A 13,591-nucleotide genomic window follows, 5' to 3' on the forward strand; every position below is an offset into this window, starting at 1 on the left:
AGCATCTTCTCGCAATATTCCCTTGACCTCAGTGATAGTCTTTCTTGGCGCTTGTTTGCTTGTTCATTTTGTTTTGTTTTCCAAAAGCTCTCGGCAATTGTCTGTCTGAGCTTTCATTGAAACCTGTCTGAATTTTAGCCCTGGGGATGTTCTGCTTCTGGCTCATGGGTGGAAATTGGACTCTGAACATGGACATTGGTAAAATGAAGCTCCTTGTGAGTTTTATGGCTGGAGGAGTGTAGCTTTTCAGAATTGCTTTCTGATTGTAACTCATGGCCAAAGTTTGGGAACTGGAGTACACTCACTGGATTTTATCTTAGGGTCTAGTTTCACAAAGGGCTAAAAGAACAAGCAGCCATGCATCCATCACTTTTCAGTAAAGCATTTTCAGCACGTGCTTAGTGTTGTGAGGAGTGAGAGCTGGAGGTTTGGGAGCGCAGACGTGAAGATGACCCCTCACTATGAGGAAGACCTTGAGGTGCTGGAGCGAGTTCAGAGAAGGGAACGGAGCTGGTGAGGGGCTGGAGCACAAGTGTGATGGGAGCGGCTGAGGGACCTGGGGATTTCAGCTGGAGAACAGGAGCTGAGGGGAGACCTTCTGATTTCTGAACTGCCTGAAAGGAGCTTGGAGCTGGGGGGGTCAGGCTCTGCTCCACAGGAACAGGCTACAGGATGAGAGGAAACAGCCTCAAGTTGCACCAGGGGAGGTTTAGGTTGGATCTTGGGAACAATTTCCTCCCGGGGAAGGGCTGTTGGGCATTGGAACAGGCTGCCCAGAGCAGTGGTGGAGGCACCACCCCTGGAGCGGTTTAGAAGACACGTAGATGTGGTTCTTAGGGACATGGTTTAGAGGTAGACATTGCACTGCTGGGTTAATGGTTGGACTTAGTGATCTTAAATGACTTTTCCAACCAAAATGATTCTGTGATTCCAAGACACTCTTGCAGCTGCTGCTGTTCCAAGGGCTGCGCTTTTCTCCTTGGAAACCCTTGTAGCTCCTGTAATGATAGTGCTGCTGCAGCAGATGGGTCTGGTCTCTTAGGGAAATGTTGCTCACACTGTTTTCTGCTCTTCCCAGTGCTTTATGGGCAGGATGGCCTCCATGCATCGTGTGAGAAGAAGTACTGCGGCCGGGGGAGCAAGTGTGTCGTGAACAAGGAGACCGATCAGCCCGAGTGCAGATGCATAGAAGATTGCAAGTCCAGCTACATGCCCATCTGTGGATCTGATGGCAAATTTTATGAAAATCATTGTCAACTGCATCGAGCCTCCTGTCTGCAGAGGAAGAAAATCTACATTATCCACAGCAAGGACTGTTTCTTCAAAGGTAGGACATCATTAAAAATAAATACTTCTGCAGGACTTTCATCCTTCATGTTACTGTAATCCTGATAAATGACCGAATGGTATGTTTTATCTCTAAGAGATAAATTTTTCAAGAATGGTTTATTCTAGGACACTGTGGAACATAACACAATGTTTTATGCAACTATTAAGCCTCTGAGTGTCATCACCACCCAAAATGTAATCAAACTGGGAACGGATAAATAATTAACATCACTGTGTGCATTGTGTGCACTGTAGTTGTGCTGCTCAGTACTTTCAACTGCTGGTGTAATAACTTTTTGCAATCCGATTCATTTGGTAAGGCTTTGAACCAGAGAAAGACCAAGAAAAAGCATACAGTGTTACAAAAAGTTTGTTGTTAAAATGAGAAACAAGAACCTGCTTAGGCAGATGAGGAGGGCAAAGGAAAGGAGCTGTTTAGATGAGAAAAGAGGAGTGGGAAACATATGGCCAGAACAGGGTTTTAAATAATTTTAAATACAGTTCTGGTTACCAGTAGGATGCACACACAGATCTTTAGTTCTTTTACTGGTTCAGTAGCAAATTTCATTATCACCATTACATCAAATCACCAAAGGGATGGAGTCCTGTGTCTTTTCCATTAATATTGTGCATACCATGTACCATCCTGTCACAAATCAAGTGATTCTGCAGTAGCAGGAGCGTGTGATAAAATGCCAGGGAGTGGAAGAAGGTATAAATTATTTTACTTCTAATGAGAGGTCTTATAAAGACCCCACTATAGTATATCTTGAAAACTTATTGTCAAATATGACTCCATGTACCAACTGAAGGATTTGAGTGAGTTGTTGCAAATATATCCAGTGACATTTACATGATCAAATATGAAAATAATTCCCTTTATCTTCAGCTCACTGGGCACTTGAACCCCTGAGGAGCTTGGCTGTATACAGAGCTATCCATTTCAGGTTCTTGTTTACTAACATGATGCTAGAAGAGCCTATATAAGAAACAGGAGCCCATCTGAAGGATTTTAAAAGTAATATTTGTGATAACATAATTAATATCCTTGTGATGCCCTTCGGAGGTACAAAAGCGTTACTGTTCTTGTGCCTTGGAGGAGGCATGGAGACTGAGACCAGACCAAAATTTCCAGAGCGATGTAGGTACTGCACAGCATTGTAAAGTCTCATTTATTTTGGGAGTCGGGCTGTGGATGGGGCAGAGGATTGATTTCGTGAATACCAGCTGAACTGGGTTAGTTGGCCACAGATAGGCTTTAAATTCGTCAAAGCAGGTGATTAGTCTGGGATCAGTAGACCTTGTATGAAGTTAATGGTGGAAAGGGGTCACCTGAAGGTTTATTTTGAGGGACAGCAATGAGCAGGTCAAGATGAAGAGGGATTTTTTTGCTTGTCACTTTAAAAAATGAGCATCTGAAAAGGACACTTGTACCTTGCTCCTAGTGCTGGTGTTTCTGCCTCTCAGTATTGAGTTGGGTCAGGTCACATATCTAGCTGGAAACTGCCTCCATCGGTGAATAACTTGCAGATGGGACTGCAGCATGAGAAACCTGCCAAAGAAAGGGGAAATCTTAATTTCAGAGGTGCTCAGCAGCTCCCTGATCCCACTTGATGCCAGGGGTTTTCTTCCCCTGACTTCCCAAAAAGTGTCTTCAGTTTTTTAATTTTTGTACATAGCCCACCTTTTTACAATGGTGCTTCTGACCTGGGGTTTGATACATTCCTTATCACATACAGTGTTAAAGAAAATGAGTTCTCATTGCAGTAATCAGTGCCTCTGCAATGGCTATATTATACCTAATGATACAATGTCACACTTGAATGCTTTCCTGAACACACCATGAAATGATGTCAGAAAGTAGTGGTTTTGTGTCCCAGTTTAAAGTAACCCTTAAACTCTGGCCATGGAGCACTGCTTAACTCTGCTTCTCAGCAGAACAACACGTTTATGGGAGGGAAGAAAGAAACTCGCTTCTCTTCCCTCATTAATAAGTTAAAAAGTACTGCACACCGCTGTCTGCAGAGATAAAATGGAGGAAAAAAGTTTACCTTAAGGGGGGAATGATGCCACAGAGTGTGAGTCTGTAGGAATATTTGGCTTCAGCCCTTGTTTCTGCCATGCAGTTCCTCAGTAACCTTCTGTGTATCTTTCCATTGCTTTGTACTTTTGTCTCCTGTTTCTAAATCAAGAATGATAGTGTTTTATTTTAAATAGAAATTTGTGGTAAGCAATTAAGCTACAGGTTTCTAAGCAATATTATAAGCGTAACATAACATGTAAGACTTTATGACTGGATAAAAATCTTAAAAGGTGCAAAATATATGGTTCCAGCTGGATATTAGATGTACATCTGTCAGTAGGCACGTTATTTCTATTTGTTTTCTATCAAGTAGGTAGTTTAATTGTTTGAGTACAATTAGGCTGCTGAGTGGGCTGCTTTGTGTTTTTTTTTGTCCCAGTTGCCTTGTTCAATTAAGACTTAAGTCTCTGCCTAGAGCTGAGGGACACCGCAGATTGCATCTGTGTCCTCTGCCAGGTTACCCAGTTATCATTGACAAACTAGATGGCCTTAACATATGATGGAGATCAAACAATCTGACTCCACTTTGAGCTAGGTTTGTGCACAGTAAGCTGATAACAAAGCAAATGGCAATGATCTTGTTTTCTTTTGTTTAATTTGAGGAAAGATTTTTTTTTGGTCTTTTGACATATTCATCACTTGTGACGTACATTGTAAATACTGGTGTATAGCGAATGCTTGTACGTGACTGGGAGCATTGCTTGATTTGTGCTACCTCATGAGCATTTCATTCATACCGGGATTAGTATTAGGAAGAGCAGAAGAGAATTTGGCTCTGGGCAAATAACTGATTTCTCCTTTGCACAACCTAGAATGAAATGTCTTCTTGAAACCCTGAGAGTTCAAGAAGTTAAAAAAAACTTGTGTGCCTTCAGACATCCAGATTCTGCCACGGTATTGTTTGCAGTTAGTACATGTCTCTTTAAAGCTATCTGGAAAATCACACAGACCTGCTGGGTGGAATTGGGCCCCGAGGAAACATCAGCTCTCTGGTGTTGGTAAACGTGGGTAAATTATATCAATGTTGTTTGTGGGAGACCTCAGTCCTTGGTGTGCAGACTTTGGGCTGAGCTGGCCACCATGCCCAAGGCTTGGGCTGGCAAACGGACACAATGTCCCAGGTGGGAGCACATAGAAATGTGGGTGAAGCAAAGAGAGGTCCCAGCAGGAGATTGCTCCCCAGGCTTCATCTTCATCCTGCACCCTCTGGTGCAGCACAGCTCCCCAGCGCTGCCATGCACAAAAATACGAATGCCATCTCCTTATTTCAGTTGACAAAGCAAATGATAAATAGGTGGAAAACTTCACTTAGGAGCTTAGAGCCCAAAGGGAAATACCATAAAGCAGAAGTCCTGCATCCAGAGGTCTCAGGAGAAACGTCGCTCCTACTCATAGCTGTTGAAATTCTCCTTGATCCAGTTGTCTTCACTTGTGTGAAACATAGTTTAGTTTTCCCATAGGAAAACATTCTATTTAAGACACTTCTTCTATGTGGCAGGGGTTTTTTTTGTATATTTTCACTTTTTTTTGTGAGATTCCATCGTCACTTGATTTGAGTGTTGGTGATTTTGAGTGGGTAACAAAATACAGGAGGAGAAAATGCTTTTGCTCTTTGCTGAAGAGGAGAAGTTTGTCTTCCCCAAAAACACTCCAAATATCCATGAAAACTGGAAAGATATCTGCACTCATATTGACATTTGTCCCACAGATGTCCAAAAAGAGCAGTTGGCCTGGAAATGTTCCTATTTAATAAATGCCTTGCATAATGCAGCTATATCATTTTAGCACAGTGATTTGGACTATGCTTTGCTTTCCCATAGCGGTAGTCCCCTCTTTTCCACTTCTATTCATTTTTCTCTCCTTTTGACTTTTTAAACCCACTGTCTCTTCACTCATTTCATTATTTTTGGCCAGCAGAAGCTGTGTGTGCACCACTCAGTACAGTTTTTCTTCCCTTACCTCTTTCCTTTCTCCAGAAACATCAGAGCAATGCACTTCTCTAGCAGTGTACATACATTAGAGAAATTCTTTCTGATTAGAGCTGTGCTTTTCCATTTTCAGGGTTTAGGAGCAATTTTTTCTCTTCTTTCTTTCCTTCCCTCCCTGCTCTTTCCTGCGAGATCAACAATCCTAAAGCTCCCCTGCATCAGCCAAGGCCCTACTAGAGCAAGGCAGTTGTGTTTCCTGCCCAAGCTCATTCCTTATTTCCTTATTTTCTCTGGTTCTGACATCCTCCCTTTATCCAGGTGTATTGGTTTTTTTTGTAAAAAGCTCAGCTTTTCTTACCAGGCTGTATAGCGGCTTTGTACTGCAGCTGGTCAGATTTAGTGTGTGCTCTGGCATGAATTCAATCCAACTTAGTTGACCAAATTCTTGAACTTTCCATTATGTGAATGCACTGCGCCTGTACTGATTACTTTATTCATTTTTTTTTTATTATTCAGCCCAACTTCTGCTAAAGCTCTAATTTTATGGATCTGACAGAGTTTTATGTGGAGTGATGGGGCACTATAAAGACACGTTCGTGTCTGGTATTCCAGTCCTGTTCTCTTTCTTCCTCCAGTCTCTCTTGAATGTCAGTAGTAATTTTTCCAATAACTTATTCTCATTGCTTAAAATATATATATTTTCTTTTAAGCAAATACATGGCAGTAGTCTTCACCCTCACACAAGGTCAATTTTTGCTCCACAATAAATCATATTTTTTGTAGAGGTTTTGTACAGAATTTGGAAAGAAATCCTTGTGGAGAACCACCCGCCTTTCTCCTTTCTGTTGCATACATGAGCACAATGCTGGGCTTGAGCCTTTCATTGTTGCTCTGAACAACATTTCATACCACAAACCCATATATAGCCTTCCAAAATGTACGTGCCCATGTACTGGGGTGCGCAGGTGTGTATGCACATTGAAAGAATGAAAATGTTCTCTCATGACATTTATGCACGTATAGCATAGAGGATGGAGCCTGTCTCTGCGTGGGAGGAGAATGAGAAAGAAGAGGAAAAGCTAAAACGGGAGGTTCAGCCTGGATGGATGGATGGATGGGTGGGTGGATGGATGGAGCTGGTTTCCCAATGAGGATGACCAGTGGTGGGACAGGCTGCCAGGTGCCACCTCCATCTCTGGGGACTTTCCAGACCTGACTGGGAACAGCTCTGAGAATCCTGGTCTGACTCTGCTCTAAATTTTTAAATGCTGAGGCCTATTTAACCCCTATGATCCCATAATCTTAATGATTTTATGGCCTTAAGTGACATATTTCCTTTTCAACTTCTTTTCTGTATTTCCTCCAGTTCTCAGAAAGTGTCCTTCTGATTATGGAAAATTAAAATCTTCTGCATATCAACACAAAACTTTCTCTGCTTGAATGTAAATAAATTACAAACTTGGAGAAAAACCAAGCAGGGTAATAACTCGTGCGATGTATCTCTGCTGTAATCTGGAGCAGATACGAATTCAGCCTCAGGTGCTGGTGGTTTATTTCCTCCACGTTTTATTTGTTGTCCATGTGTTAGTTTGGTGTTTTGTTACTTTCAGAAGTAATTTGCTCTGGAGAACAGCATTTCAAAACATCTCTGAGAAGGTTCTGGTTGTTTTGCTCATTTAGTTGTTGCAAAACAGACAAACCCGCTCTGTCGGCTGGTTTGCAGACTGCAAAGAAACCTGCTCCATTTAACACTCACTATCTTTCCAGCTGGAAAAAAAACATTCTGAGTGTGAACTAATGGCAGATTTCCCAGCTGGCAATTAATATTTGCTGATTTAACTTTGCAGCACTGCTGACAGGCTGCGTCGGCAGCGGCGAGATGGATTTGGAGCCGTTGGGAGGCATCAATTAATCCCTCTCGGGAGGAGTCAGGGGTCTTGGACGTGTAGGTCTGGCCTATAATGATCTTTTCAGTGTCCAATGTAAATATATTAGGAGTTTCAAATGTTATAAAGAGAGGTAAGTGCTGCATATAATGGAGGTGTGTGTTTGCTCTCAGTAGAGCTGATCCAGTTCTTGCTGTGCTTGAATACTCCGGGACTCTGGATACCAAAGGGATTTCTTACTATTCCCAGGCTGCTTTCAGCTCCTTCCACTGACTCTCTTGGGGAGGGATCAATTTTATGTGGCTTTTCAGGCTGAATCCTCTTAAATGTGATTGGCAGCTTAATTCCTTATAAACAGACCGGATCCATCTTTAGGGTAAATTACGGAAGCTCCATTGATTTGTGTGAGGAGGCAAACATGAGACAGTCTGCTTGTAGCTTCACTAATAGGAAGTTTGTAGGAGTATATTTAAGAGCTTTAGGAATATTTTTCCATCCATTTTCCTTTTAGAAGACATTTGCTCATGTTATTGAAATTCACAGAAGGGAAATCTTGGCCCTCTAAGAGTCAGTTGTGAAACTGTCCCTGATATAGTTGGGCTTTCACTGGAAATTAAACACTGTTAACAAGAGAGAACAAGAAAAACAATCAAAATTAGCAAAGGTCCCAAAACAAGTCCCAGCAAAAGTTCCCAAAGAAGAAATATAAGTAAGATTTATTTATTAAAAAAGTCTTTGCAACCCAATACGTATTAATAATAGGAAACCTTTTCTGAAGACCTGATGTCCGTAGCAGTAACCCTACAAGTTCAGAGGAAAGTGAGACTGAAGGACTGTGTCGGACACTATATTTGAAACGGTCAATCAAAAGGTGAATTATGTCAGCTGTAACTCCTCACTGTGGTGCCATTACTGCATCTGCTTCTCAAAAATTAGGACAATTAGATTGTGGTAAAGGACGCTGGAAACCCAATGGAGGAAAACAAATTTATAGAATAAATTTTAGGTCTGGAGAGACTCAGGCGAGGAGATTTAGAAGTGCTTTAAAGATAAAAGGGACTGACACTTGAGAATAGTTGATTAAAAGCTATTCAGCGCAAATGCTAATTTTTTCTGGGTGCTCAGTGTAAAAATCTGTGGAGCAAATAGAAATTCCGAGCGCTGGGGAATACCAACAGGCTGGATGCTGTGGATTCAATTAAGGGGCTGCGAGGAGAAAAGCTCACGCAGCTTCCACCAACCAGCCTTTGCTGCTCCTGCCTCTCCGCTCGAGGATTTAACAGGCACTTTTTGCTAATACGCTCGAAAGGGCTGAATCCTACTGGAGGTGTCTTGAAGCCAGAGGAATACCATTGAAAATAAGCATTCTGCCAGAGCTCTGCAGCACGAGGTGCTGATAAAGCCCTTTGTAGTTCCTCAGTTGCTTTTTTTGCATATTGCATTGAAGCTGTGTTCTCGCTGGATGCGCACAAAGTGCCAGCGGTGAGGTTATCTGCCTTCCCTTGCCCGCGTGAGATGAAACTGTTCCCACAAACATTAAAACTTGACATAGTGATCTAATGAATGATCTGGTCTGTCTGCTCGTGACTTGAATGCTCTTCGAGTAAAACTCCTCCTTTTTTTGGTAAAAAGCTGAGTCACGGAGAGGAATTGAAGTTGTTAAGTGCTTAGTTAATTAGAAGTACAACCATTGCAGTTTGTGTTGTGATGGGTGCCACAGTGGCGGGGTGATTCGTGCCCCATCCCCGTGCCCAGCACTGATTTGGTTGGTCCCTGTGCGGTTGCAGGGATGCAGCATCCAGACATGGAATCATAGAATCATTTTGGTTGGAAAAGACCTTTAAACCCTGGCTCATTGAGCTGCAGGTACCGATCGCTTGTGAATTAGCCCTGACGCTGGCACCTTCCTGCGGAGTGTGCTCCGCTGCTGGAGTGTACATGTAAATCCCATTACCTCTAATCGAGGCTCTATCACAAATGAAGGAGTAGGAGGAAGATTTCCAGGTGATATTTAAATGGGAGGTTCTTACTGATAATATTTTGTGTTTTCCATCAAACTATACAGAATACTTTAAAAAGATTAATGAATTAGACCTTGCAACACTCCTGTATGCCAGGAAAATAGCGATCCACCCATTATAGAGCAGGAATTGAAGTCTAGAAGAGAGCCGGTGACTTTCTCAAGGTTATAGAAATGAGTATCAGAGCTCTTGTTAAATCATCCCAATTCTAGACTCCCTGTCCCTGTAAAATCCCCTGCTGTGTGCTGCTTTTCCTGTAGGTTTTGCAGGGGTGAAGGAGGATCATGGCCTGGCTGGTTCTGCTGAATGCAGAATCCCTTTGCCCAAGCAGGGATACAACAGGTTGTGGTCGGTAGGGATGTGATTGCGGTGCATTATGTCCGTGATGGTGGAGTTGAGCTGTCCTTGGCATGTGGGACAGCAGGTTTTGAAACCCATCCAGCTGCTCTACTCGCAGAAAGAATTGCCTCATGTTCGGGTTGGGGGCTCTGGAAGGGAAAGGAAATATTGCAGTTTTGCAAATGCAATTGCACCTCTTCATCTTGTAATGATCTTGCTGAACAAAAAATATCCCCATGGTAATAAACATGTGTGATGGAGAAAACCACAGCTCATTCCTCTTCTGCTCTTTCAGTTAAAAATTCAGAGGAGAAAAGAACCGCACAGTTCAGAGTGAGAAACTTGCTCACTTACAATTATATTTAAATGTAACCTTCACAGTAAAAAGCCTATTGACGTGACAAGTCCAGAGAAAGACATTTGTTTTCCTTTTGAGTGAGGGTTGTTTTCACTGAAACAGCCTGATGGGCTAAACAAAGTTTCACGTGTAGCAGGTTCAACGTGTAAAATGCTTGGGATTTGTCTCTTCCCACAATCACTGCAATCTCCTGGCAGGGACTGTCAGAGTTTTCCTCTTCCCTGCTTAACTTGCTTTTTATCTGACACACTGACAGTTTACTTGAGAGTTTAGTGAATGCAGCTGTTTCCCAGGAATAATGCGAGGAATTTCAGTTTGAAAATTATTTCCGAGTAATATCTGAAATTTTAGTGGGGTTTTATTTATTTATCCTGCTCAGAGGGTTGTGGTCGAGATGTAAAAAAGCCCGAGAGAAAGAATATGAGTGCACCCAAAATATACATGGGGCTTTTGCTTTGCCCTTAGGGCTCAGGCGAGGCTTTGCCGTCACAGCGTTGTCAGCTCCCTGCTGTCGTGGCACAACAGCTCCCCAGGGAGGGTTTGCTGGGGTTTGGGAGGTGTTGGTTCTTCTTGGTGGGTTTCGGGCACGTGCAAGGACATTGTGAGCACCCATCAGTTCTGGGGACCTTTCTCCAACATCAGCCTAGCTCCTCAGCAGAGTTTTTCCAGTGGGAGCCATAATGTGGAATGCCAGGTGTTACTATAATTCTTTTTCTTCCCATTAAATTGAGAGCAAGCCAAATATTGTGAAAACATTTGCGGTGAATATTTAGTTGCATTTTTGTATATAAGCACTTTGGCTGTATCCATGGCCCTTTAGTTTGCTATTCATGAATATTTTAGCAAATTGATTTGCTAACAGGAATGTTGCCAGGAAGCAAGTGTTCCTGAATATTTGTAGAAAAACGGATTTAACTTTGTATTTGTAGTTACTTGCTGTGGAAGCCTCATCTCAGCGCTCCTTTGGGAGGACCTAAGTAGCCAATTAAAACAAATCTTGTTTGGAAATGTTGATTCTCAGAACCTGCTCAATAATAAACTCAATCAAGGACTGACAGACCAGCTGTGCCAAGTTACCTTTCACCGTAGCATCTGGGTGCCTTGCAGGTAAACTGGCAGCAATAGGTGGACTTGCAGGAACCGCTGATATTTGGCCCATTTTTTTTGGATCAGAGCTGTGCTCAGGCTCTTCTGAGGGAAATATTTATAAAATAAATATTTTAGTTTGGGGTGTCCCATGTAACATGAAGGTTTTGGAAGGGAAAGTGGGTTCTGGGTTCTGCTGTGTTCCTCTGGTTTGAGTTGTAAAACAGTCTAAAAGAAAACTGCCACAGTGCTATTCTCCTATGACCAGTGTCCAAGTATTTATACTTGAATTTTAGAATAATGTGGGGGAAAAAAAAAATAAAGGGCTGTGAATACCCACTGAGCTCAAGGACTCCAGGTGCTGTGCTGAAGGCCATGGAGTGTGGGACTGTGGGTGGGCATCGCTCGGGTCACTCTGAGCAGGGGTTTTGGGGTGCTCCTGCACGAGGGTAGAGAGTTCTGTTCACCCAGCGTGCGGGATCATCTCCGTCCCAAAGACTCTGCAGCTCAAGGCATCATGGCGGTGCGTGGCGAGGGAACTCTTCTTTCCCATGGGCTTGATGGTGAGTCGGCACTTGAGATACCTGCTTGGGGGAAAGGAGGTTGGAGTAAGGAATATTTACTATTTAGAGCATAAAATCCATGCTCTAAACTAGAGCCAAGTGGTTTTGTTTGGTCCATGCACTCTGACAAACACAGCCCTTGTTTGGGCGGCAGCTTTGCCCTCCTGCATTTGTCCTTTCTGTCCTGAGAACAGAGCGATCTGTGTTAACAAAATGTCGGGCTGCTGAACCCCGATTACGTATGGTTTCTGGTACTGGATGGTTTTTATGCAGTTTGTTCAGCTGGCTGGGACCTGGCACACAGGCGTGCAGTAGAGGAGTCACGCTCAGTGCCGGACCTCTCCATACATGGCTTCCTGGTACCTTCCCATTCGTTCCCTTGGTGGTTATCATCGGACTTTAGTCTTCACCCTGCTGTAGGCATTTGCGATATATGGCCATTTTCTAGAGAAAATTATTCCCAGAAGCAGGGGTCAACCCATCTAAATGCAGCAGGTACAACTCAGATGGCATTTGGGAAGAAGTCTGCATCCAACATATACATGAGATGCTCATCACATCTGGAAAACATCTGTCTTGGACTCATAATTTGGCATTGTCATTCTTGGAGTCACAGCAAAACAGGGCCTTGTGGGAAATGTTTAATACTCCTGGACACGTTGTGTTTTGGTTTAATGGTAAAATAGCTTGTTAGGTCCGAACAAACTGACAGAAAATCTTGCTGAAGCTGTGCAGTGTCGAGGAAGTAAAAGGCTATTAAGAGAAAAAACTCAGCCCCTCTGAACCCATGAGATTTTGGCTGCAGTTTTTCTGGAACAGAACTGAAAGATAATTGACGGCATTTTGTGGCCCCACACTGGCTTTCAGCTGGGTTTTATTTTACATAATGAGCCAGTGAAAATCAGAGTACAGTTACTTTGGGTTCGCTATAAAGATGTGAACAGGTTGCAGTTTCGGGCTCATCAGTTGTGGCTAATTCCTTTGGCTCTTCTAAAACTGAAAAGCTTAATTTTCCTTTGCAAGAGGTGGTGTGGGCAGGAGCGGCACACAGGGCTGCAGTGAGCACGGAGAAGCCATTGGTGCTTTGCTCCTCCTGAGCAGCCGCTTCCCAAATGCATTCTCCTTCCTGCCCTGGTGGGATTTCTACATATTTTGTACAGTCAGATTTCATTTTTGGAGGCTTCAAAAAGATCAGGAATTGGAGAAGGGGTTTAAGAAATGCTTAGTTTTCCTGTTTGGTATTGTTATGACCGTGAGAGTGGATCTAGTGTGTAATGGCATCTGATCTGTCTCATCCACACAACTAAAAGTCTTTGGTAACCTGAGATCTGGGAATGTAGTAATAGAACTTATTTTTCCTCAACCTAACACAGATAAAATACTGTTATCTGAAAAGACCACATGCCAATGGAAACCCAACTTAAGAAAGGAGCTGCCTTGACCCCCAAATCTGGTCTCCTTGCTCCTCAGAAAGACTGCAGAAAAATCTGTCATCCCCAAGGAGGAGCCTGAGAACTCTGACATTTTGCAGTAATCAGGTAGAATTACAGCATCTCTTTAACCTATTTACTCGTATTTCATTCGCATCATCTCGTAACATCCGTTGGATCAGAAAACAGCCCAGAGCCACATCTGCAAAATATTTCATGAAGAGTTTTGATCTGGGAACGCAAAATCTTGGTATAGGTTTCCTATAGAATATTTTATATCTTTTTTGGAAGGGGGGAATTTTTTATTTGTTTTCCCCGCTTATTTAAATTTTCCATTACCTTCTCCTTTCGGTCACCCAGTGAACATTTACATACTCTTGCTGCCATGCTCTTTTAGAAGATTTTCTAAACCAGGCACAAACTGGAGTCAGCCCAGAAGAGCTGCAGAGATCCTGCTTGGGTAGATTTTTTTTAGCCCTGTTTCAAATGTGTGGCTGTGTAGAGGGTCCTGTGGTCAGGACACGCAGACTTCAGAATTGTTGCTGGAGCCATCGCTGCCAGGCAGGCC

General features: G+C 42.9%; 1 protein-coding gene across 5 annotated transcripts in view; it reads left to right on the plus strand.

The window, feature by feature from the left end:
• FSTL4 (follistatin like 4) overlaps positions 1–13,591 on the plus strand; it is a 219,878-nt gene that overhangs the window by 70,433 nt on the left and 135,854 nt on the right. For all 5 annotated transcript variants that reach the window (XM_071814763.1, XM_065849394.2, XM_065849395.2 and 2 more), the window contains one exon: positions 1,079–1,327. In XM_071814763.1, coding sequence (XP_071670864.1) covers positions 1,079–1,327 — 249 coding nt within the window. The remainder of the gene's footprint in view (positions 1–1,078; positions 1,328–13,591) is intronic.

Source organism: Patagioenas fasciata, chromosome 14, assembly GCF_037038585.1.
Source record: "Patagioenas fasciata isolate bPatFas1 chromosome 14, bPatFas1.hap1, whole genome shotgun sequence".
In the NCBI taxonomy this organism is placed as follows: domain Eukaryota; kingdom Metazoa; phylum Chordata; class Aves; order Columbiformes; family Columbidae; genus Patagioenas; species Patagioenas fasciata.